This window comes from Rhea pennata, chromosome 9 (assembly GCF_028389875.1).
Source record: "Rhea pennata isolate bPtePen1 chromosome 9, bPtePen1.pri, whole genome shotgun sequence".
NCBI classification, from domain to species: Eukaryota; Metazoa; Chordata; class Aves; order Rheiformes; family Rheidae; genus Rhea; species Rhea pennata.
Genome location: NC_084671.1, coordinates 2,925,359 through 2,947,348, shown reverse-complemented (window position 1 = coordinate 2,947,348; position 21,990 = coordinate 2,925,359). Strand labels below are relative to the sequence as shown.

The window sequence follows — 21,990 nt, the reverse complement described above, 5'->3', positions numbered from 1 at the left end:
CTTACCAGTATGCCTTTGTCTGAAAGCAGGTCAGCACTTTTTATTCTGACTTTCTTAAAGAAGTGGCAGTTTTGGCTGTCTGGGCTTTGGCCTTAAGCTCTGTATCTCTTGCCCAGGCCTGATTCTGGAAGGAACACTGGTGCTAGTTTTGGAAGCAGTGGTGGTAGCTTCTAATCTAACTTGACTGGTAATAGTATCTGCAGGTATTGGGTGGTTTTGAGGATCGTGGTCTTATAGATCTGGGTACGTTTTACTAGGTGAATACTCAGTTTTGTATGTTCTGCTAATAATAGGATTCCTGTCAAAATACTTTTAACTTGAAAGGAGACATTTAAAAAAAAATTTGAATTAAGAAAAGGCTATAAATAATGGACAAACTGAAATTGGAAACACCTTAGAAATTACTGTTTTCTGTGGTATTTATAATGTGGTTTTGGTACTACTGTGCTTTATATACAGCTCTTTAATGATGACCTTTTGTTCAGACACTGTCTTCCCTGATCCAGTTTACTGTCTTAATTTTTCATTTTCAATATAAAGGCCTAGGGAATTGTGCTTAACTATCAAATAATAGTCAAATGTAATTTAACACAGTATCTCTATTTCCTCTTGAATTTTTACTTTATAAGGAAAATTGTGTGAATAAGCACTGTTTAAAGTACATAAGCTAAAGAGTTGTGCAAAAATTATTTTCTGACTACTTGATCTAGATTCATAATATAACATACTCTTTGATCTTGATTCCTTTTAGACTATGAGAAGACAAAGAAATGAAGTTGTTGTGGAGTTGAGAAAGGTGAGATGAACTGGTATTCTTATCAAGTGGAATTTGGCTGTTTTGGTATTTCAGTAAAAGCTTGTATTTAAAGCTTAAAGTTGTTGTGTGTTCTTCAGGCCACTAAGAACGCCACTGATAAACACTCTGGGTTTGGGGGGATTTGGAGGTTTTGTGTGTGTGTGTGTGTGTTTTTCTTTTCTTTTTTTTTTTTAATGAATTCTGTGTAGGTGCTTTTGGTTTAGAAGGAACTTTAGAAGCAGATAGCTTCTTAAGGTAAGCCTTTTAAAGGTTCAAACTTTTTTCCTTTGAAAATGAGGATTTTCTCCTAATCTAGAAACAGAGTTATTCTGTTGCCCAAAGCAGTGATCCAAAATACAGATGCAGGTACACTAGTGCAGAGGATACGTGTGAAGATTTAAAAACTGCTTGCAGTTGTCAAAACTCTAGCTCTTGAGAAAAGTAATCCTGAGTTGAGATGCTTTACTTCTGGGCTGAATAGAAAACTAAATTCTGGGAATTGCCTCATCTTGCTTATAAATGCTGACAAGTAGGTTGTAAGTATTTGAACATGTGAAAACTACAGCAGCAACTGTACTTTTGCTAGATAAAGTTGGATGGAAGCTTTTTTTTTTTTTTTTTTTCCTCTCCCTATAAAGTGGTTTTGCATAAGTGCTTCCCTCTGCAGTCATTTCTGACTTTTTGAATGCTGGAACTTTAGTAGTATCAATGAAAGCATGTTTATGGTGCTGGCTTAGAACAGAAGCTTCTTCCTTCCTCTGCCCCATTCAAGATTTTAAAGACATAAAATCATTTTTCTCTTTAAGAACAAAAGAGATGAGCATCTTCTAAAGAGGAGAAATGTACCCCATGAAGATATCTGTGAAGATTCTGATATAGATGGTGACTTTAGAGTGGTAAGAATTAACTCTACAAATATTTTCTTCTTTTCTTATTCAGAAGATGCTTCTAAGTTCTAACTTTTTATTTTAATATCTTTTCTAGCAAAACACTTCTTTGGAGGCAATAGTACAGGTAAAAATTCTTAATTATGTTTGAACATCTTTGTAACCTGGTGACAAGTATGTGAAAGGTTTAACTTCTTTTTCATTTTAGAATGCTTCAAGTGACAACCAGGGTATACAGCTAAGTGCTGTGCAGGCTGCAAGGTAAGACATTTTTCTCAGACATATATATTTATACATATATATATATATTCTTTCCTAATTTTTCTAGCCAAATTAGAAAAAGGGTGTCATTTACTATTTAAAAAAAAAAAGAAAAAAAGCCTTAAAAAGCCTCAATAAACAGAGCTTTAAAAAGAGATTCAAATACCTGTGTATTCGAAGTGGTCAGCATTTCCTTAGATACAATTAAATACTAGAGTTTTACTTTAGTGTAGTAATAACTTGATGCTTCTTGCAAGTGGAATACAAAATGTAATTGGTGGGATTATGGACAGTATTTAGACTAAGTACAGAAACAAGTGACTATAAATATCTTTTTAATATATTTTTGTCATCAATTAAGCCTCATAAAATCTCTCCTCATTCTAAGAGGAGTTATGCATGGTATATGTAAAGTTATATATGCATTTATGAGAAGTATTCTGAAAATATTAAGAACTTCTCTTTAAATTTGCATAAATTCAGTGTTTAGCTGCCATTTCCTGAGCTACTGCTTTTTTTTGTTGTTGTAGCAGAGCGCTACAACTTTTTATCTGTTTCAACTCTGTGGAAGTTCAGGCAGAGAAGCTGGCAAATAGGAAGTTACTTGGACTTTTGGGAGGTATTGTACTTGAATCTGATAAGTGTTAGAGCAGTTTCCATGCTATTTTGTCAGGGGACTTGCCTTCTTTTTTTTTTTTTTTTTTTTTTTTTTAATCAGGTTAGTATCTCTTAGAAAACCATATTTATTATAGCTGATATAAATGAGATTGAAGTACACTGAATTAAGCCTGATGGAACTATCCACATGGATTTCTTACTATTTTAAATATTCTTTTTCAATTGAAAACTAAATTTAATTTTAAACTGGTGCAATTGATATTGTTGGCAAGGCTTAAAAGTAGTAACCTAAAGGTGTTTTTTTTTTTGTTTTGTTTTTTTGTTTTGTTTTTTTTTTTAGAGAAGAAAACACATGCATTTCAGCCTTAATTACTCTGTGTCTCTGTTTAGTCTGAGGCTGGAATGAGAAGGAAAAATCTTGTCCAAATCATACCCCAAAACATACATTGAAAATTGATTAGAAGTACTTAATCTAAGACAAAACTTTCGTTCTTAATTTTTGTGAACTTGTCATCACTTCTAGAGGGAATAGTCTTTGCTCAGCTGGAAGCTGAAAATGCACATCTTGCTGATTGTTACAAGAGGCTTTGTATTTGTGAATAAACAGGGATATGAAGGGATATCTCTTCATCTATAGCTATATCATTATAGATACTCTCTTCCCACTACCTGTAAAGGTTTTAGGAAGCAGCCCAAGTGGTCCCCTCAGGAACCTTCCTTCATCATCCTTAAATTTCCTCCCTGTGGAGAAAGGTGAAACTAAAGGGATCAGAAATTATGACAATTCCGTACACTTCTGTTCCTTGCAATAGTACTTTGTGAACCCTGGCCTCTCATATTATATCCTTAGTAGTGAGGAAACAAGCTTCTGACAGTCTTGCCAGAGCAGCCAGGGTCTGCTTATATGCCTTGTCGGTTGGGGTAGGAAGATAATGCAGGAGGATGTAATTGAATAAGTTTAGTAATCTTTATTTTACTGGCTGGTGATGCTCCTCAAAACTAGTCAGAGAATACATGGTAACTTTCAGTAGTTCAGTGGTTTCTGTCGTGAGGCTTTAGTTATTTTTCACTGAAGCTGAGAAAGTAAAACCTACTTGGTCTTTGAGAGTATGAGATTAGATACTTAAAGATCCCTCTGCCAGAGGGTAGTGTAGTGCAGTGCTAGAACATCTTTCCCAAAGAACTTATGGAACCTCCACACTTCTTGGAGGTTTTCAGAGTCTAATGAAGCCATGAGTGACCTGATCTAATGCTAGCAGTAGTCCTGCTTTGAGCAGGAGGTTGGACACACTACCTCCAGAGAGCCTTTCCAGTCATCACTTCTCATACTGTGATTCCCCTGATAAGTCTTATATTTTCTTTTCTGTTCCTGAACAGAAAGCTGCTTTCCAGTGATCGCAATCCACCAATTGATGATTTAATAAAATCAGGAATATTACCTATTTTAGTGCACTGTCTTGAAAGAGATGACAAGTGAGTACTCTTACAACCTTTCTATTATTATTACCTTTCTATTATTGCAAGAATTTTCAGTGTTCAGTTAACATGCCTATAGATTCTAAATGAAAACTCATATTACATTTTTTTTTCTTATTTTGTAGTCCTTCTTTACAGTTTGAAGCTGCATGGGCTTTGACAAACATTGCATCTGGAACCTCTGAACAAACACAGGCTGTAGTTCAATCTAGTAAGTCAAACAGTGTTTGATTGTTGATATAGTGTGCACAGTAACTTCCACAAAATAAGAAGATCTGAATGATACTGTAAAGAGCATCCACACTCCTGTTCTCTCTATCTCAAGCATGTTCACCAATCCACATGATAGGGTTGGTCCTTCGATGCGATAGCCGGGATGGTTGAAATTGAGTTGTCAATCACAGGCACGTCGCTGAAGGACCTGCCCCTGAAGTCTCCTGCCAGAAGTTCTTCCTCTTCTCTGGCAAGCAGCATCAGTTGAAGCGCACACCTGCTTTTGTTCTTCATTTTCTCAGATTTTAAATTCAGTTGGGTTTCCTGATGGTGAGTAATCTCTTCTGGGAACTCACTATTTTAGCAGAGATGATATCTGCTGGTTTCCAGTTTTCAAACTTTTTTTTTAAAATATCCCGTGGAGGGATTTCCTGTCTAACTGTGAAGAGGGAGGAAAAGGTGCAGACCAACTTCAGAGGTTGCCTGTCATCGAACTCGCTTCCAAAATCACATTGAAGATAAAAATGCTCTCCTTCATATTTTGAGGAATCTGAAGCTTGCAAAGGAATTGTTGTTGTACTTGGAATCTGAACTGCCAAGCAAAACAAACAATTTTTTGTACTTTTAAACGTGTCCTGGGCCAAAGTAGTATTTCTGTTGGTAAAGCAGGGCTAAATAGAAGCACTGGCAGTTTTTTGAACTTAGGGAATGAAACAGCTGAGCTTTTTGTGACTCATAATACAATCAAGCAAACATTAAAACAAGCTTTTTCCCTAAAATTCAAAAAAAAAAAAAAAAAAAAAAAAAAACCCACAAAATGGGGTATCTCATGAAGTGAGATACCAATAGCTTTAAGAGTTGGAGTCAGTGTTGTATTACAGTTCACACTGCTGGTTCCATTGGACATGCTGTGCTTCCAACAATGAAAAGGCACAGAATTATGCTTTTTTTTTTTGTATGTTTCCCCCACCCATCATAGTATATTGGATTTTTTTAAACTACATGGATTTTTTTTAATGTTGCTTCTAAAATGTACTGTGACTTAAGCAATGAAATTGTATCAATGTTTCTTTCATCTCTTCCATGATTAACTGTTTCACTTTAATAGAAGTAGATTGTTTCTTGCTCATTGTTATTTCCTGGTGGTTACAGGTTTCTTACAATCTGTAGATTATTGGATATGATTTTAAAAGTAATTATCTTTCATGCTAGAGTCTTTAGTACCATTTTTTCTGTTAAATGACTGAGGGAGTTAAAAATCCTTTTAATTGAACAAATATATTCTCAATGACAGTTTTCAAAGAATTTAAGGCAGGTAACTTCAGTCAAAGGAACTTTTTTAATTGAATGCATGCTTTGAAATTGCATTGGTTGCAAGACTGACAGTTTGTAAAAGTAAAGGGTAATTAGTGTTGACTCTAACTTCGATAAAGATTGGATCTAACTCTTAAAATAGGTAGTCTTCTCTAATACTTTTAACTTCATGTTCCCAAATTTCTTCTGTTCCTTTCCTGATTGCATCTTGAGTTTTCTTTTGAAAATCTAGTTAATATATAAGCTCTGTTACACATCTCTTGATTTAGAACACTTTTTTTTTTCCCCTAACTGTTTAAACCTAACTTATTGATAGAGTGAAGCTGAGTGCCAATTATAGCCATTATTTATTTTGGTGATTTCTGACTTAGCCAGGCCTGTGTGTATGGTCTGTATTAGCCAATTTAATTAGCCAGTTGTAACCTATGAAACTGTTTTTTGCAATCATTTCTTTAAATGAAAGAAGGTGATCTATCATCTTCCTTGAAAGTATGTATTAATATAGTTGCTGGGGATGTGTTTCCTTCCTTGCATACAGGCATTGAAGTACTTTTATTTAGGAGAAAATAGGGAATCTATTGTGATTGTTATCTCTCTAACAAAAAATGTTCATATTGAGAGAGAATCTATAAAATACCAGAATTTAGTGAAATACCATGTGGTCTGAAGTATATAAGTGTTCAGATTATACTGTCAGTCATGTGAGCACCTTAGGTTTGGGGGCAACAATGAGTATCCAAATGAGTCATTCAAATGTAGTGCATATAGAATGGTTATTTAAGTGTTGGTTCAGTATAGCTGTTGCTGTTTGGGAGCACTCTCCTGTCTGAGCCCAGCATGGGGCAGAATGATAGCTGCCTTGTTCTTGATAACAATTGTGTGGTTTTGCATGTTGTCTTTTGGATCACTTTCTTACTGCTCAGTTGGTTGGCTCTCTTTTTGGTCATGTATTAGCATTTGAAACAGTCTCCTCTGTGGTGATCAGCTAGATTGTTGTGTTATCTCTGACAACAGCTCTCGAGTTAAAGAGTCAAAACTTACACTCAATATGAAGTATCCTTTTAAATCAGTATCTGTTACCTTTTGGGAGACTGAGCAGAGTGGATTTGTAGAAACAGCTGCTGTTGCTGTACAGATATTTTCATGAGGGTTGTCTTCAAAAAATACTAACACAGATAAGTCTGGAAATATCAGAGAAAGTACAGTGATTTGATGCTTAGTGAGTGCTTTGTATCAGTAGCAGGGATTCAGTTTAGCTTGCTTTGTCCCTTGTGGTGTGCACTGGAACTCACCACACCCGTGCTCAGCTTTGCTCCCTCCTGGTAGAGCCACAACTAAAGTTATTTGCTGAAGTGTGCTGAAGAGTTGCCTGGAGCTTCCCACTTGCAATGTGTTTGGAAGGTCCTCAACTAGTTAGCTTTCTGCACATTAGACCAGCAGCTGGCATGTGCTTCACTGCTAGTAAAGATGTGATGGGGGATAGAGGGTGCTTGAATCATAAGATTGCAGCAAATCAGTCCCCTGTCCTTCCCTCTTACTACATTACCAATCAGTAGTATAGATATACTTAGACTTCGGTAACTTGACTGGTTGAGGTTGGTCTTAAACAGTTACTACTTGCCAGTTAGTTTTGACAAATAAGTTAGCAATGTATTTCTAAATTAATTCCAATATAGTATAATTAAATACAGAGTTTTGATAAGCTTTAGTAAACTTCTATTAAGATTAAGCAGATGAAATGTTGAGAGTTGCTTCCTTAGTGTTTTGATGTGCAGGCTCTTGTTTGAACCTAATAAAGGAATAACTGTTGCAATGTTTTCTTTCAGTTCTGTCTAGGAAGCTAGTAGTACAGCTTTGGCCAGTACTGAACTCAAAAAAAAAAATAATAAAAAAACTTCTCATGCAGTATTGAATTTTTATTTAAGAGTTAATTGTGTCAGTTATAACTCTCAAAAGATAATTTATTTCTTAACGATGGCATGATTTCTTTTGTTTGTGTTTTTCAGATGCTGTGCCACTTTTTCTGAGACTGCTGCATTCACCTCATCAAAATGTTTGTGAGCAAGCTGTGTGGGCTTTAGGCAATATCATAGGTTTGTGTTACTTACACCTGCTATTAAAAAGCCTTTAAGTTCCTTTTGAAATTGAATGAATAAAGTAGGTAGGATCTTGTTTGTTAGAATATGGAGATAGTTTCAACTAAGAAATGAAGCTCTTAGACTGACTTTGATACGTTGAGGTATTATGTCAAGAATTACACCCTGTTGTTAACTTCTTCCTGTTTTGTCTACAAACACGCAATGTGCACACAAAAACATGTGCCTTTACATCTTTTATTCCAGGTACAGGAAGAGGAAATGCTAGTAAACAGGCATGCAGATTGTTAAAATACTGTTTTCCATTGAGCTCTTGACATTTTGCCTGAGCTCTCACACAGCGTGCATTGAAATCTAGTTAGGTTGCGACTGTTCAGTCTTTCATTTGATTCTTCTTGTGTGAGCTTTAGCCACTGCAGTGTACGTGATTGTAGTCCTGACTATGTTTATAGTGCTGGAAAGCTAATATCAGCTGTAAGATACTGAAAAAGAAAGTTCAGTATTGTAGCAACCTGGAATGACTATTAGTGGCGGATGTGTGTAGTATGAGTTGGATGGTATGTCTGAGGCAACTGTCATTACTTAGGTAGTGACAAAAGTAGTGTTTATTCTTCAAATACAGAGATTATAGTTTGTTTTCAGGCAATTCTGAACTATTCTTAGGATATTTTAGTATTAATCTTTTTGCACGGGTTTTCGGGAATGCATTGGGCAGTAAACTATTTAGTTGCAACATTCTTCACCCTTTTCTTTTGCCCTTCCACCACCCTGCCCCGCAGATCTGCTATAACTTGTGGAATGCTTTTCTGCTAGCAGTTTACCTGATTTTAATGAGTGGTTCAAAACAAAGCAATTAGACAGCTACAGGTCATTTTTAAGCTTTAAATAAGTGTCCATTTATGACAGATAATGTATCTGTGTGCATCTATATACATCTCTCCAGGCCTATCATCTTTAACTTCAGGTCTATTATATGCATTTTAATTTAAACAACTTTAAATGTACAGAAGTTAGAGTAGACTGACTCCCTAGTAAGTGCTGAATATTGGATGCATTATTATTTACTAAGTAGCCATTATTAATCATTTTTAATTTATTTTGTTGGATGTCTGCTGAACTGGGAGATGGTATGGATTTGAGCCCTATACAACAGGGTCTAGGACTCATGCACAAATTATGTCAAAACATTGGTAGGAAGCTCTCAGATATCTTTAAGAGCTTGCAGCCTAACGTTAATTTAAGAGGATGTTTCATGCTACTGTTTCTGTGAATGGCATTGGTTTCTGTGATGGTTTTTGTCTTCATACTTTTTTTGTGTGGTTTTGGTGTTTTAAACAGGTGATGGACCCCAGTGTAGAGATTATGTTATTAGTCTCGGAGTAGTGAAACCACTGCTGTCCTTCATCAGCCCATCTATTCCCATAACTTTCTTAAGAAACGTTACTTGGGTCATGGTCAACTTGTGTCGTCACAAAGATCCTCCTCCACCGATGGAAACCATTCAGGAGGTGACTGAATTACTCACTGCACAGTGTAATTAAACAAAGTTTAGTATCTGAATGCCTTAAACATAGCTGCTTAATGCTGTGTTTCTTCTTAGATTCTTCCAGCCCTCTGCGTTTTAATTCACCACACAGATGTAAATGTAAGTAGCACCACTTTCAGCAAGTTATTTTGTGCTCATGTGTAGCTTTCTAGATGAAGTATATGATTTGTCATAAGTAACTTAAAAAAAAAAAAAAAAAAACTCCTGGATCATTGCAAGCTTATAATGATGTCTTGATATATATTTTTAAGCTGGAGTTATGATTTTGCCTCATTTCCCTGTGTATTTTTGCAGGTACTCAATTGAATGTACTTTCCCCATGCTTAAGAGATTATCAGCTTATTTTCTTCATGCAGTCATTTCATAGGAAGTAAAAATGCAGTTTTATCTGTTTCTGTAGCGATATTAATAGATAAACATAGGATTTTGTACATCTAGCACTAAAAAGTTTGAGGTTGTAATGAAAACCAGTGCCCAGTAATCCAGGGAGAAATATGAGAAACGAGGAGCTAATGTAAAATGCTAGCAAGCATTATATAAAACTTATGAGATGTTAAATATGAATTTTAGCTTATTTTCATAGTAAAGTAAATCATAAAAGACTTTACTGAAATTATTAAATAGGCCATTTTTTACCTAAACAAAAGGAGCAGAATTACTTGTGATTACTCTTCTAGCAAAGCTGTAGTTTAGATGTCTAAGTTTAATAACAAGTGCTTTAACAAAATATATTTAAACTAATATACAAATTGAATTATATTTTAGTCATTCCATTAGGTAAAAATGAAAAAGTTTGTTTGGAATTTCTTGAAATGTCTATGTTTACAGTTTATCAGTTAATCGAGAGTTGTCAGCTGAAATAATGCTTAGTTTCTCAACTATTTAATTCTTTTGTAAGCTGTTGTTTGAAATGTTCTGATTTTCTACTTCTTTAGTTTGTTTTTTCTGTATGTGAACATTTGCACATGCACATGCCCCCAGGAAATATAGTCTAAAGCATTGCAGCACTAGGTTTTAAGAAGAATTTTAAAGTCTGTCTTAACTTCACTGGCAAAACTGGAGGAATAATAACTTGAGATTATGTGAAGTATAGACCGCTGGTTTGAAATGCCAGCAGTCCTTTATTTTCTAAGATTTTATCTTCCTTCAGGGGATCAGTCTTTCATATCTTATTGTGCTTCCCGTACTTCATGAAAAGGGCAGCTATTCTTGAATTCCTTTGATTATTAGATTCTTCGTAATTCTAGTTTTAGTAGTTTAGGTTGTTTAGCTGGCTCATTCTTACCTCTATGTGTTCTTGGGAGCGGGAACAGGTTAAAAAGATGTTTTAGACTTTTGAACTGTGGTATGTACAAAACTTTGTTCTACAAGTGGGTTATGGATGTGAAGCTACTGTACTGCATCAAAACCCTGACTTCAATATGAACTGTATACACTTTTAAGTTTTGTAAGATTTATAACACTTCTGTGCTAATTTAAAAAACTTTTTTGTTTTTTAGATATTGGTAGATACAGTTTGGGCGCTCTCATATCTAACGGATGCTGGCAATGAACAGATCCAGATGGTGATAGACTCCGGAATAGTCCCTCATTTGGTTCCTCTTCTCAGTCATCAGGAAGTTAAAGTGCAAGTATGTTTGGATAACTATTAGAAAAGAGTTGTTTAAAATTACTACTAGAAAAAGTAGTTTGTTTCTTTTAATAGTTCACGTTTAAGTTTTAAAGCATTTAAAAATGCTGTGTGGTACAACTTTTGCGGAAGATATTTCAATTTAACTGTTCTTGTTCTTGAAGGTGCAGAATGTGTTTGATTAGAAAAATCTTTGTCCTTTCTGTTTAAAAGAATTCATCTTTTTTATTCAAAAGAACTTTAAAGACAGTGTTTTGTTTCAGACTGCTGCACTGAGAGCTGTAGGAAACATTGTCACTGGTACTGATGAACAGACACAGGTAGTTTTGAATTGTGAAGCTCTTTCGCATTTTCCAGCACTTCTGACGCATCCCAAAGAAAAAATTAATAAGGTATGTAACTGCAGAGTTGCGCCTGACTGAGAATTGTTTGATATTTGGCTTGGCCATTTTGAATTCCACAAATGTAGTGTGATAGAGCTTCAAGTGATTGACTGCTTTTAAGATACTGCAAGAGGACACGGGGTGCTGATTCCTGCTCCTCCCCACCCCCTCCAACCTTTAAATTAACATATATAGAAAAATTTCTGAGGAGCTACCAACTTTTCCTTGACATGAATGGTCAGTTTCCAATTATTCTGATTAAATTTTCATGAAATAAAGTTTTATCTTGTAGTCCTACCTGTTTTGACTTGCAAGTTAGTTCAATAAATGTAACGTGAACTGACTCTCTTGGAAGTGATGAAACAGAGATAATTGGATGTCTCTCTGAATGGAGTGTGTATGGTAAATATAATATGAATTGAATCAGACTTTTTGAGGGGAGGGGGAAGTGGGGTGTGTGTGTGTGTATGGGTGATATATAAAAGGCTATAGACTGGGGGCACTGATAATTAAGTGCTGATTCCGGAGTGCATCTGAGGCATGTTGTTAAATTCTGGGGTGTTACTTTTCAACATTGCCGATGATTAGAGCCCAAAACAGGTTCACCAGACAAGCCTAGGCATCTTAAAAATCTCTAACAGGTTCATTAATGGAAATGATCCTGTGATCTGATCCAAGAGACTCAGCTGAATGTTCACATACACAAATGTGGGAATTTCTGAATCATGTGTTAGAGATGAATATTTATCTGAAAAGTTGTTGTGCAGGATAAGGAGAGGAGAAATTTATCAACTGAAAGATTAAAAGCAAGGAGCAATATATTCTTCATATATTTAATTTTGTGTCTTTGTCTTCATTTCTTGTGAGTAGAAGTATAGATCAGTTTAAAAACCCCCAAAATACAGCTTTTGGCTCTGTTCAAAATGTCAACTGTCAAAGCCTAGGAGGGCCCACTGGGGAAAAGAGCTCCTTGCATACCTTGTTAGGCACATCTGTCAGTGGTTATTGCTGGAGAGGTGTCCTGGAGACAAGATCTTCTGGATGGTGATCATAAAGGATCGTATGACTTTACAGTGTTCTTGAAAAGCTTGCTTTAAAATTGATTAGTATGTGTTGCATTTTCTTGATGATTGAGAAGTAACAAAAAAGAAATACACTTTGGAACGGGAGAAAATCTGTTTTAGATTTAGGCCCTCTAAAATCTGAAATGCATGATGCTGTAATGCATTTTAGCGTTGATCTGGCAGTCAGCTGAAAATGCTGTAACATTCATTCTCAGTAGCAGAATCAATTCTGAGTGCTTGTTTGTAGCCCTGTGACTTTGTCTCTAGATTTTCCATTTGATCTATGAATTTGGAGTATTTGGTTGTAGTTTTACCATGAAAGACTAGAATCCTGCAGAATCTCCCAAGGAGATGTAGTTGTGTTAACTTCACCTGTGCTTTTAGTCCACTTACAAGGAATTGAGCTAAATACAAACTAGACCAAGTCTTTAATTGCATTCAAGATTGGTTGTCATATCAATTGTAAAAATGTGAATGTATTAAAAACTAGTTGCACTGGGAATAGAATATGGTATAGAAGACTTACTTAATTTCACTAAATCTTTTTATTTTGCAGGAAGCAGTGTGGTTCCTATCTAACATCACTGCAGGAAATCAGCAGCAAGTTCAAGCAGTAATAGATGCAAACCTTGTTCCAATGATAATACATCTTCTGGATAAGGTTAGATAACAATGGTTTAACTATTTTTCTAAGCAGGGAAAGTGGCATTGAACTTACTGCTTTACCTTTTATAACATACTGTAAAATCTGGAGTGGGAGGTTGCCAGGGAGTGGTATTTAATGAACTGGTAATTAGTCAATCAGCTGGGAACATGTTTAGTTCCCAGCATTTTGCCTATTCTTAAGGACATCCTTTTTTTTTCCCCTCCTGTTGTACGGAAACATAAGGAGAAGCTCAACAGTGGCGTTTGTTAATCTGTTCGTTTTTTTTAACTAGTAGAACTGCATCAAAAAACAGAGGTGTATAAAAATTGTAGCTTTTCTGTGTTCAGAGGTTTTTGCCACTTTAATGTATACATATATGCATGTATGTGCATGTATAGATGTTTCTTTTCAGCAGTAGATTAAGCCTTTAAAATGAATGGGGTTTGGGGGAGGGTTTAATTACTACTTAAATAGTAAAGCAAAGTAGTTGCCAGCAAACTATTCAGAATGATTTTTTTTTTCTTGCTTTGTCTCCAAGTCGTTTATTGCCTGTTCCATACCAGGGGTTGAATGCCAGTGGGTCATCTGTCTGGAGTTCAAATGCATGTATTCAGTTTCAGTTGTTGAGTTTTAGTATCTTTTAAAACATCAATTTCCAAACTGCATTGTGTTCCCAGGAACTCTGTTGTGAGGATAAATTGTAGCTAAAAGTGCATTTATAAATGAGGGGAAACATATACAACACTTGTCTTTCAGATACTTCCTATTTTTTTACTTTATTCGCGACTTTCCGTATTTCAGGAAAGGAAAGTAAGGCAGCCAGCAACGCTAACCTTATGACTATTTCGGCCAAGGCAAAAATGCAAAGTCCTATGTCAGTGTAGGGATTGGAGTTGAGACTGAAGAAGTACTTGTGTCTCTTCCCCTGGTAACATATAGCTGTTCCTAAATAGTTCTGTTACTACCAATTATTGATCATCATAAGAATAGTTGAAGACTTTTTAAATTGGTAAACAGACTTGAGTGGGCTAATTTCAGAGCCAGACTTCATTATAGTATACACAACATTTATCAGTATTAACACTTGCTGTATTATCTCACTAATGTATGACAGCTTTTGATAAGGAATGTGAGTACTGCAGCTGTTTTTCTTTACTTTGGTACAAACTTATCTTGCTCTTGCATTAAAAACATGGTTGCATGGGAGAGATGAACATTCTGGTGGACTCAAGTATCAGCAGGCTTTGTCAGTTACCCTTCCTCCTTAGCTAAAACTGGTATTGTGACACCATGTAGAAGTGACTGTAACAAATGTAAGCTTCTACCAGAATATTACATTAAGCAGGATGAATTTTACAAATAAGAACTGGAATGACTACTTCTAATTGCTGATGTATTTTAGGGGGACTTTGGTACTCAGAAAGAAGCTGCTTGGGCAATAAGCAACCTAACAATCAGCGGAAGAAAAGACCAAGTGAGTCAAACTTCTAGAAAGAGTTCTTTACCTATCTACCTTAAGCGCATTTGAGAGTGTATTTCCATTGCTTAGATCCTGTCACTTTTTCTGTCACAGTAACTTGTTTCCTTTTTCCACAAAAGGATTTAAGAGTGAACTTTAGTTTCCATTTTTGGAGTGTCCTGAGATTAGGATTATCAATGGGGAATTTGAACAGGGGTTCTGGTTGATGTGGCCTGGTAGCTATGAACAGCAACAACAAGGTTCTGATAGGTTCCTAGTCATTCAACATCTGTACTGCCTCTTTCCTTGAGTAAGTGTACGATAATTAAAAGTGTGGAAGCTGCAGACAGTCTGCCTTATTTGCCACTTTCTCATGTGAGTTAAGTGAAAACAGGATGTTAATGTTGGGGAAAGGCCACTGAATATGAATACTCTAGTTTCTTGTTAACCCAAATTTACTGTATCAGGAGGGAGGTTGTCATTCTTCAAAGATCAGATTGAAACTTCTTTTCTAATAATGAAAAGGTTACAGTAGTTACTGCTTGCCTAAGTGATATAGGATTGAAATATGTTTACGACCTAATTCATAAATGATATTCACTTCAGAGCATAAAAAGGTATTTCTGAAAATGATTATTGCTAGAGTCTTATGCTGTCGGGTAACTGAGTATTTTCACTTTTCTAGTTTGAGTGTGTGGTAGTGGTGCACTGCTTGCTTCTCATGATTCTGAATCAATTCTGCTTTTTTCCTAGGTGGCATACTTAATTCAACAAAATGTAATTCCTCCCTTTTGCAATTTGCTAACAGTAAAAGATGCACAAGTTGTGCAAGTTGTTCTGGATGGACTAAGTAATATATTAAAAATGGCTGAAGATGAAGCAGAAACCATAGCCAATCTTATAGAAGAGTGTGGAGGTATGATGCTTTGTGTTTGGATAATGTTCTTGTATAAATTGATGGTTTTGTTTCTTACTGCACATACACGCTGCAGGCTTTACAGTATTTTGGTACAAATGTTTGAAGCAAGCATTATAAATAAGGTAGCATTCTTTTCTGCCTATTAGGTAAATATACTTTGTTTTTTCCCCAGTTAACTTCATGCTTAAGTAAAATGTGTAGAAATTAGATTCTTACTATGAAACCTATCAGGTGCCAATTCTAAGTTTGGTGTACTTCACAAATACCTATCTATTACTGTAGGGATAGCGCACTTAGTTGTACACAAGTCATGTCCAGGTGAATTTTTAAAGATTTTTACATACAGAAGTTGTAAAAATGTAATAGCAGTAGTAACTCATTAATAGCTTTCAGGCTTTACAGACTGGCTGCTATTTCAGTTGGCTGAAACTCTTCAGGTAAAAAGAACAGTGATAAACTTGCGTGCTTGTAAAAGCTTTGGGGATTTTTTTTATACATAAAAAGAATGGTCAGAATTTCCTAATATATTTATATGCATGCTTTGCTCATGTCTGCTAATAAGTTTTATTACTAAAATAATATTATCTCCAGGCAATACTGGAGATACTGGTATGTACTCAAGATACAGGTCAGTGACTGATCCCATGCACGCTACAGACAGCTGCAACATCAGTGAAGCTCTTGACTCTGACTGCATTTCTACAATTAGCTTAACAACTTGTAGGGGGAGAGGGAAGTACTATCAGTGCTAGAAGATTTTTGACCTTTATGTAAATTGCTATTGTAGCATGTATGTCCCATTATTTATATTTCTTTGACTCTAAGAAGTTTTTATGTGTAGGCAGCTCAAATGAGATTAACAGCATTTATTCGTATTTGCTTTTATCCTAGATTTGTTAATTATTTTGTATGATGAGGCCTTAGGGAGAGGGAGGTTATTTTGACTGAACTTAGAATTCTAACTCAGTCATCTTTTGTGTGTTTCCTCTAGGCCTGGAGAAAATTGAACAGCTACAAAATCATGAAAATGAAGACATCTACAAACTGGCTTATGAGATCATTGATCAGTTCTTCTCTTCAGATGATGTAAGTGCATGATAGCTCTGAAATCTGCCTTTGAAATTGTTTGTTTATAAATATGGTTCAGGATAGACACAGCAACTATAATGCCGACAGTATGTGATGTCTGACACTTCTTCGATTTTTCAGGATTTTCTTATTGTACCTAAATTACTGATGCACACTTAATAGTCCTGCTGTGCATAACTTGTTTGTTAAGCTGCAATAATTGAGTGAGATGTTTCATTGAAACTAGCTTCCTTTAAAGTTCCATTAGACTAGTACTGACAGATTTTAATTATAAATGTAAATAAATGTAAAACTAAGAATAGGTTATTGAACTCATGGAACTTCTAACTTGATGCCAGAGCCTTTCTGAGTAGTTGATTACAGGCAATAATCAGAAGCTTTTAGGTTTTGAAACACTGTCATTTTAAAGAAATACAGCCCTTTCTAATCTGCATTTGCTCTATTTCAATGCATTAGCTTTACATAATGAATTTACTTGTTCAGGGAAGCCATAGTGTGTACGGTTGCAAAAGAATGGATGTATATGTTTTTAAAGAATGTATTTTGTACAACTTGAAATTAACAACATCCTGGTAATAACTTCAGGTGTTCTAGGATTACTTATTTTACTGACAACCTAGTATTTTCTATGCTCTTACTTGGCTTTCCATGTTTTTCCCTTGTCACTGTTGCTGCTTGAGTTATGGTTAAAGACTGAATTCCTGATACCTCCACTTCGGCTTCTTTCCTGATGTCTTTGAGACTTTTGAGTTCGGTTCGCCGGGGTGGGAAACACTTACTAGTGGTAGTAAAGTTGCGTACCTGTCTGTAGTATTTCTAACTTTCATGTAAACTGCTTGCTAGATGCTACCACTATAAGAACTGAGTATAAACTGCAATTGTGTTAAAGAGGACTGATTTATTATGCTGAAGGGTTATCATCACTGATTGATTCACTTGCATAGGATCTTGTGTTCATAATCGTGGATTTTGAATAACTTCTATTTGAGATGGATGAGAGAATAAGTTGTCTACTGGTGTCTTAAGTGTAAGCTTAAAACCTTTAAGATACTATTCAACAATGTGATAAATATGGGGATGTCATGATAATTTGTTTGCACGTTGATTTTGCTTTGATAAGCAGCATAGAGGAAGCTGATAAAATGCACATCATGGATATTCAAAGTCAGAAGGAAGGATTTTTAAGCCTTTGCTGTTTAGGATGTGTCATCTTCTGCAACCATGCTGTTAAAGAACAGTTCTGTTCAGCTAGATGCTGCTTGTTTCTTAAAGTGATACTAATATTTCGTCTTAACATGTGTTTGTCTGTACTGTTAAGGTCCTGCAATTTTTACTTAGTGTTATTACCATTTTGGTTTTAAGTTTGTGGTGCTTAAGTTTTAGAAAAATCGCTTAGTAAACTTAGCAGATTCAATGAAAAATGAGTCCTTATGTTATCCTGCTGCATGGCTGCTGCTTCATAATGAAGCATCTGAAGATCTGATGCCTAACTGAAGCCTAGTATTCTATTCCCTAAAGATGAGGCTTAAAATAGTTCTCTTACTGGCAGTTTTTGACTAAGTTTGACTTCTCACATCCAATAAGCTCCCTGCTGACTTGAATACCAAGTCTGATTTTTCTGATGCTTATAAAACAAATTATTTTGAATATCTTAGTAATGACATAGGTAAGGTGGTTTTACTCAAGTAAAAATAATGTACTGACCCAGAATGTTGTTTTCAGTTTAAATATAATGTAAATCAAAGGAAGGTTGTTTTACAGATGTGTGTACATTTTAAATAGCAAAAAAAGTTGCATGGGAAGATGCAATAAATAATGTCAGTCTGCATTGTGAAGTGTTTTCTACTTGGCTGAAAAACTTCTAGGAGCAGATTATAGCAAAATAGTAAAATTCAGATGAATTTTACCCTTCTATTGTAATTCTATTGCAGGCCCTACTTACTATATGCCATGAAGTGTGCTTTGTGCCAGAAATGTATTTTGTGTTCATCTTTTAGATGAACAATAAGACAGAATTTAGCAGTTCAAAATATGTATAGTCACTTGAACTTGGAATTCAACAAAGTGTCCTTGACAAATTCAGATTTGGTGAAATGTATGTTGCCTATTTAAACAAACTGCAGTTTTGGCTTATGCACCTGATGTAATGGTATTGGTTTCCTCTAAGAACTGTGACAGCTTACAAACTGGCAGTAAGGATGACATGTGGCTGACGTACTTCCCAGATGTGAAAACTTTATTATGAAGGGGAGACATTATTGAGTACCATACAGACCACCTGCTAAAGCTAGTCTGCTTGTAATCTGAAACACTTCAGCCTAAATTATTTTGTTACTATGGTACCTTCATAGAGCTGGGGGAGAAAATTGGGAAGACTTGATACAATGAAGTAAACTAAGTTGAAGTGATGAATGTTCATTAGGATTTTCTGACAGCTTAGCTAGACTTTGGTTCCTCTGTACCTACTTAATCATCATCTTGTTTTCTTACAGATTGATGAAGATCCTAGCCTTGTTCCAGAGGCAATACAAGGCGGAACGTTTGGTTTCAATTCATCTGCCAATGTACCAGCAGAAGGGTTCCAGTTTTAGAGTGGTGTTTTGGAAGTTAGGTACAATGCAGCACTGAATAAAAAAAAAAAAAGGTTTGATCCATCAATCTTGGCTCATGGGATCCGCTGCTGCATTAAATCGGGAAAGAAAATGTGAAGATTTCATTTGGAATCACAGAAAAGCCCAAATGAAGTCAAGATGGCGAGTGGGTGCGAGTGAGAATGAGTGGCAAAATGTTATGAAAAACTTCACACTGAATGCTTATTTAGATTGTTCAAAGAAAAAGGGCTACAGGTCAAAGATCTTCAGTGCCTGAGAAGGAACAATGACTTACTAGAGCAATTGGGGGGATATGCAGTACTATCATCATCAAGCCTTGTAAGCATAAGAGAATAGGATGCCCATATAAGTCCAAGGAGAATGAGCCTTGCTATGAAGCACCGTGTGAATGGACAACATTGAATGAATGTCTGGACTCAATGCTGTGGAGCCAGACTGATGTTTCCAATATGGGGCTCTTCAGTCATGAAGCAGACTCCTAGTCCTGGAGTGGCGTGTGTACGAGAGTATGGTTGTGATGCTGTATGTGAACGCATGCAAGCTTGATTCGCCTTCAGGGGGCTGATAACAAACCTAGTAAATCATCAAAATGAGTTCATAAGTGTTAACTTACACTGGACACAAAAACAAAGACCGGTTTAGCAGCAGACTCTGATTTACTCCTGCAGCCTGTGTTTCTTTTTGTTTTTTTCCCCCTCTTATTTTTCTTTTAGTTATTTTTAATTTCTTTCCTGTATGGCTTATTAGTTGTTCGTAAAGTCAGAATTTTCAGGAAGGCTTCCCTGTGCATTTGCACCAGATGAATGTTTGATGTTATGAAAAGCTTTCCATATCATCAAAACTAATTTGTAGATTTTTGCATGAAAAATCATACATTTCCCTTCAGACTGTTGCAGTACACAATTTGCCATAATAGTAGAAAGCAGTAAAATGTGGTAATAAAAGTCTCATCCTTTTCATTTTCAAAGATAACATAAAGACTTTTGCATGTGGTAATCTACAGCATAGTTCATTTTTAGATTTTGTTGAGTCCTGTAACCAAATGTTTCCGTTGTGGTAGAATACCGTGCTGTGTTTCAATGTTACTTGTTTTCAAACTTTGTTTTCTATGAAAATGATATGGAAACTTCTAAAAATGAAATTTGGTGCATATGTACTGCCGAATAAAGACCGAAAGAGGTGTGAATAGATGTACAAATCAAGTCATGGTTTGAACACCTTTAATATGCCTAATCCAATTGTTTTAGACTCTTTTTATCTTAGATGTAGGCAGCCATGAACAATCTATTTTGAGCCACTTTAGAGAGACAACTTTGTATTTTTAAAACTTGCATAAAATGGATGCAAGTGTTTTTATAATTGGAGTAATGCCTCAGTTTTGAGGTTCTGCACACTAAATTAAAGGTGATGTTACAAATTTGTACAAAATGAACTCTTTATAAGGTGGCTCATTGTAGGAAATGCTGTGCCTTCCCCTTTGAGCACAAGTGTTGCATGAACAACAGTTTGCTATAATAAAACATACCAGATTAGCCACCATTAGCATCTATATCTACCTTGTGTTTTAAAATCAACTGGTAATTCTGAAACACTGTAGAATGGATAAAGATTATTTTGTGATCATAACTCTTTGTTGGACTAGAGTATTTTTGCAGCATTCCTTGTCATCAGAAACATGGTTAAAGTTTAAAACTAGAAGCAGCGGAAACTAGCTTGTGAAATTTATCCAAGTAGAGTGCAGGCTAGGCTGTCTTGGGGAAATAAACATTAAAACTTGCAACAGTATCGTATTCAGTGTGTCTTTTTGTGTAAACTCAGATTTTTTTTCATCCAAAGGTGCAGGTGAACTTTTGAAGAAAGCTGTGTTGCTGTGGCATCTTGTCTATCATTTTTTGACACCACCTACCAGATATCAGTGTGTAGTGCAGTATGCTATGCAGACTTGAGAAAAATAATTATTTTGATGTAAATATTAAGAAATATCTACTACTTTACCTGATCACATAGTACATATTCACTAGATAAACTAGAGCTTTGTCCATGTAAAGTGTAAGTAACCTGTAAGGAGCTGAAGTGTTTAAATGACTGAGATGCCACAAGTGATATATATTTTTTTTTTTTTTTAACTTCACACTGCAGTATCTGTGTGGAAGGACATACAGTAGAAGTCTGTTGCTTTGTTCCAGTTGCTTTTTATGGGGGCAGGAGGAGAACAGATGCATTTGTAGAAATGTGTATGTTTGAAAAGGAAAAAAAAGGCCACTGGGGCAAGCTCATGCAGCACCCCTACTGCCAACAGTAAGCAACTTGTCTTGGTGCTTCCTTTGTTGTGATATAGTTAAGCTAATTCACTTTGTCTGCTAGCCTGATTCTTGTTACCTACAGCCTACACTCTCTTACATATTGTTGTCTTGTGTTTTTTTAAAAAATTTTCACCTGTTTCAGAGCAGATCCCATCTCTGTTCTGTTAGTATACCAATGTATTGAAAGCTTAAATATTTTGGCATCCATGAGGTGGCAGTATTCCTAGTTCTTCAGGGGCAAGCTAGGCAGTAAAACTAAAGTGAGTTTGTCTAATGTTTTGGTTTTCAAAAACTATGGCTATATGAGGGGGGTGGGGTACAGGATAGAAATTAAAAACAACTTCACCTAATGGCTAGCTTTAGGAAGACTGCCTCACCTCTTACCTGATCATCTGATCAGAGTACTTTCCTCAAGGGTGCAACTTTGCTCTGATGGAAGTCATAGATCAGTTTTCTGCCTATGAATAAAGATAAATGTTTTATCACCTGACTTTATCCACACTGAACAATACCAATGGGCTATCAACAGAAGTAAATCAGATGTGTTATTTTGACTATTCAAGCTATAACATAGATCACAGTATACTTCAAGTTGTTCAGTAACAGACAACACTGCTCTATGATATTTAGATCTCTTTGGTCACTGTTCTTACATGCTAGAAAACACAAATAGAAGTC

At 35.6% G+C, this 21,990-nt stretch overlaps 1 protein-coding gene and 1 non-coding gene across 2 annotated transcripts in view; both read left to right on the top strand.

The window, feature by feature from the left end:
* Positions 1-20,794, top strand: part of KPNA4 (karyopherin subunit alpha 4) — a 29,527-nt gene extending 8,733 nt beyond the window's left edge. The window contains exons 2-17 of the mRNA XM_062582319.1: positions 752-796; positions 1,603-1,692; positions 1,781-1,810; positions 1,892-1,944; positions 3,940-4,035; positions 4,164-4,249; positions 7,572-7,658; positions 9,000-9,169; positions 9,262-9,306; positions 10,707-10,838; positions 11,101-11,229; positions 12,841-12,945; positions 14,333-14,404; positions 15,143-15,305; positions 16,300-16,394; positions 18,890-20,794. Coding sequence (XP_062438303.1) covers positions 752-796; positions 1,603-1,692; positions 1,781-1,810; positions 1,892-1,944; positions 3,940-4,035; positions 4,164-4,249; positions 7,572-7,658; positions 9,000-9,169; positions 9,262-9,306; positions 10,707-10,838; positions 11,101-11,229; positions 12,841-12,945; positions 14,333-14,404; positions 15,143-15,305; positions 16,300-16,394; positions 18,890-18,988 — 1,497 coding nt within the window. The 3' untranslated portion in view covers positions 18,989-20,794. The remainder of the gene's footprint in view (positions 1-751; positions 797-1,602; positions 1,693-1,780; positions 1,811-1,891; positions 1,945-3,939; positions 4,036-4,163; positions 4,250-7,571; positions 7,659-8,999; positions 9,170-9,261; positions 9,307-10,706; positions 10,839-11,100; positions 11,230-12,840; positions 12,946-14,332; positions 14,405-15,142; positions 15,306-16,299; positions 16,395-18,889) is intronic.
* LOC134144408 (small Cajal body-specific RNA 7) lies at positions 11,570-11,897 on the top strand. The gene has a single exon (XR_009959363.1). It is a non-coding gene; the product is annotated as a small Cajal body-specific RNA 7 (non-coding RNA).
* Positions 20,795-21,990: the final 1,196 nt, after the last annotated feature.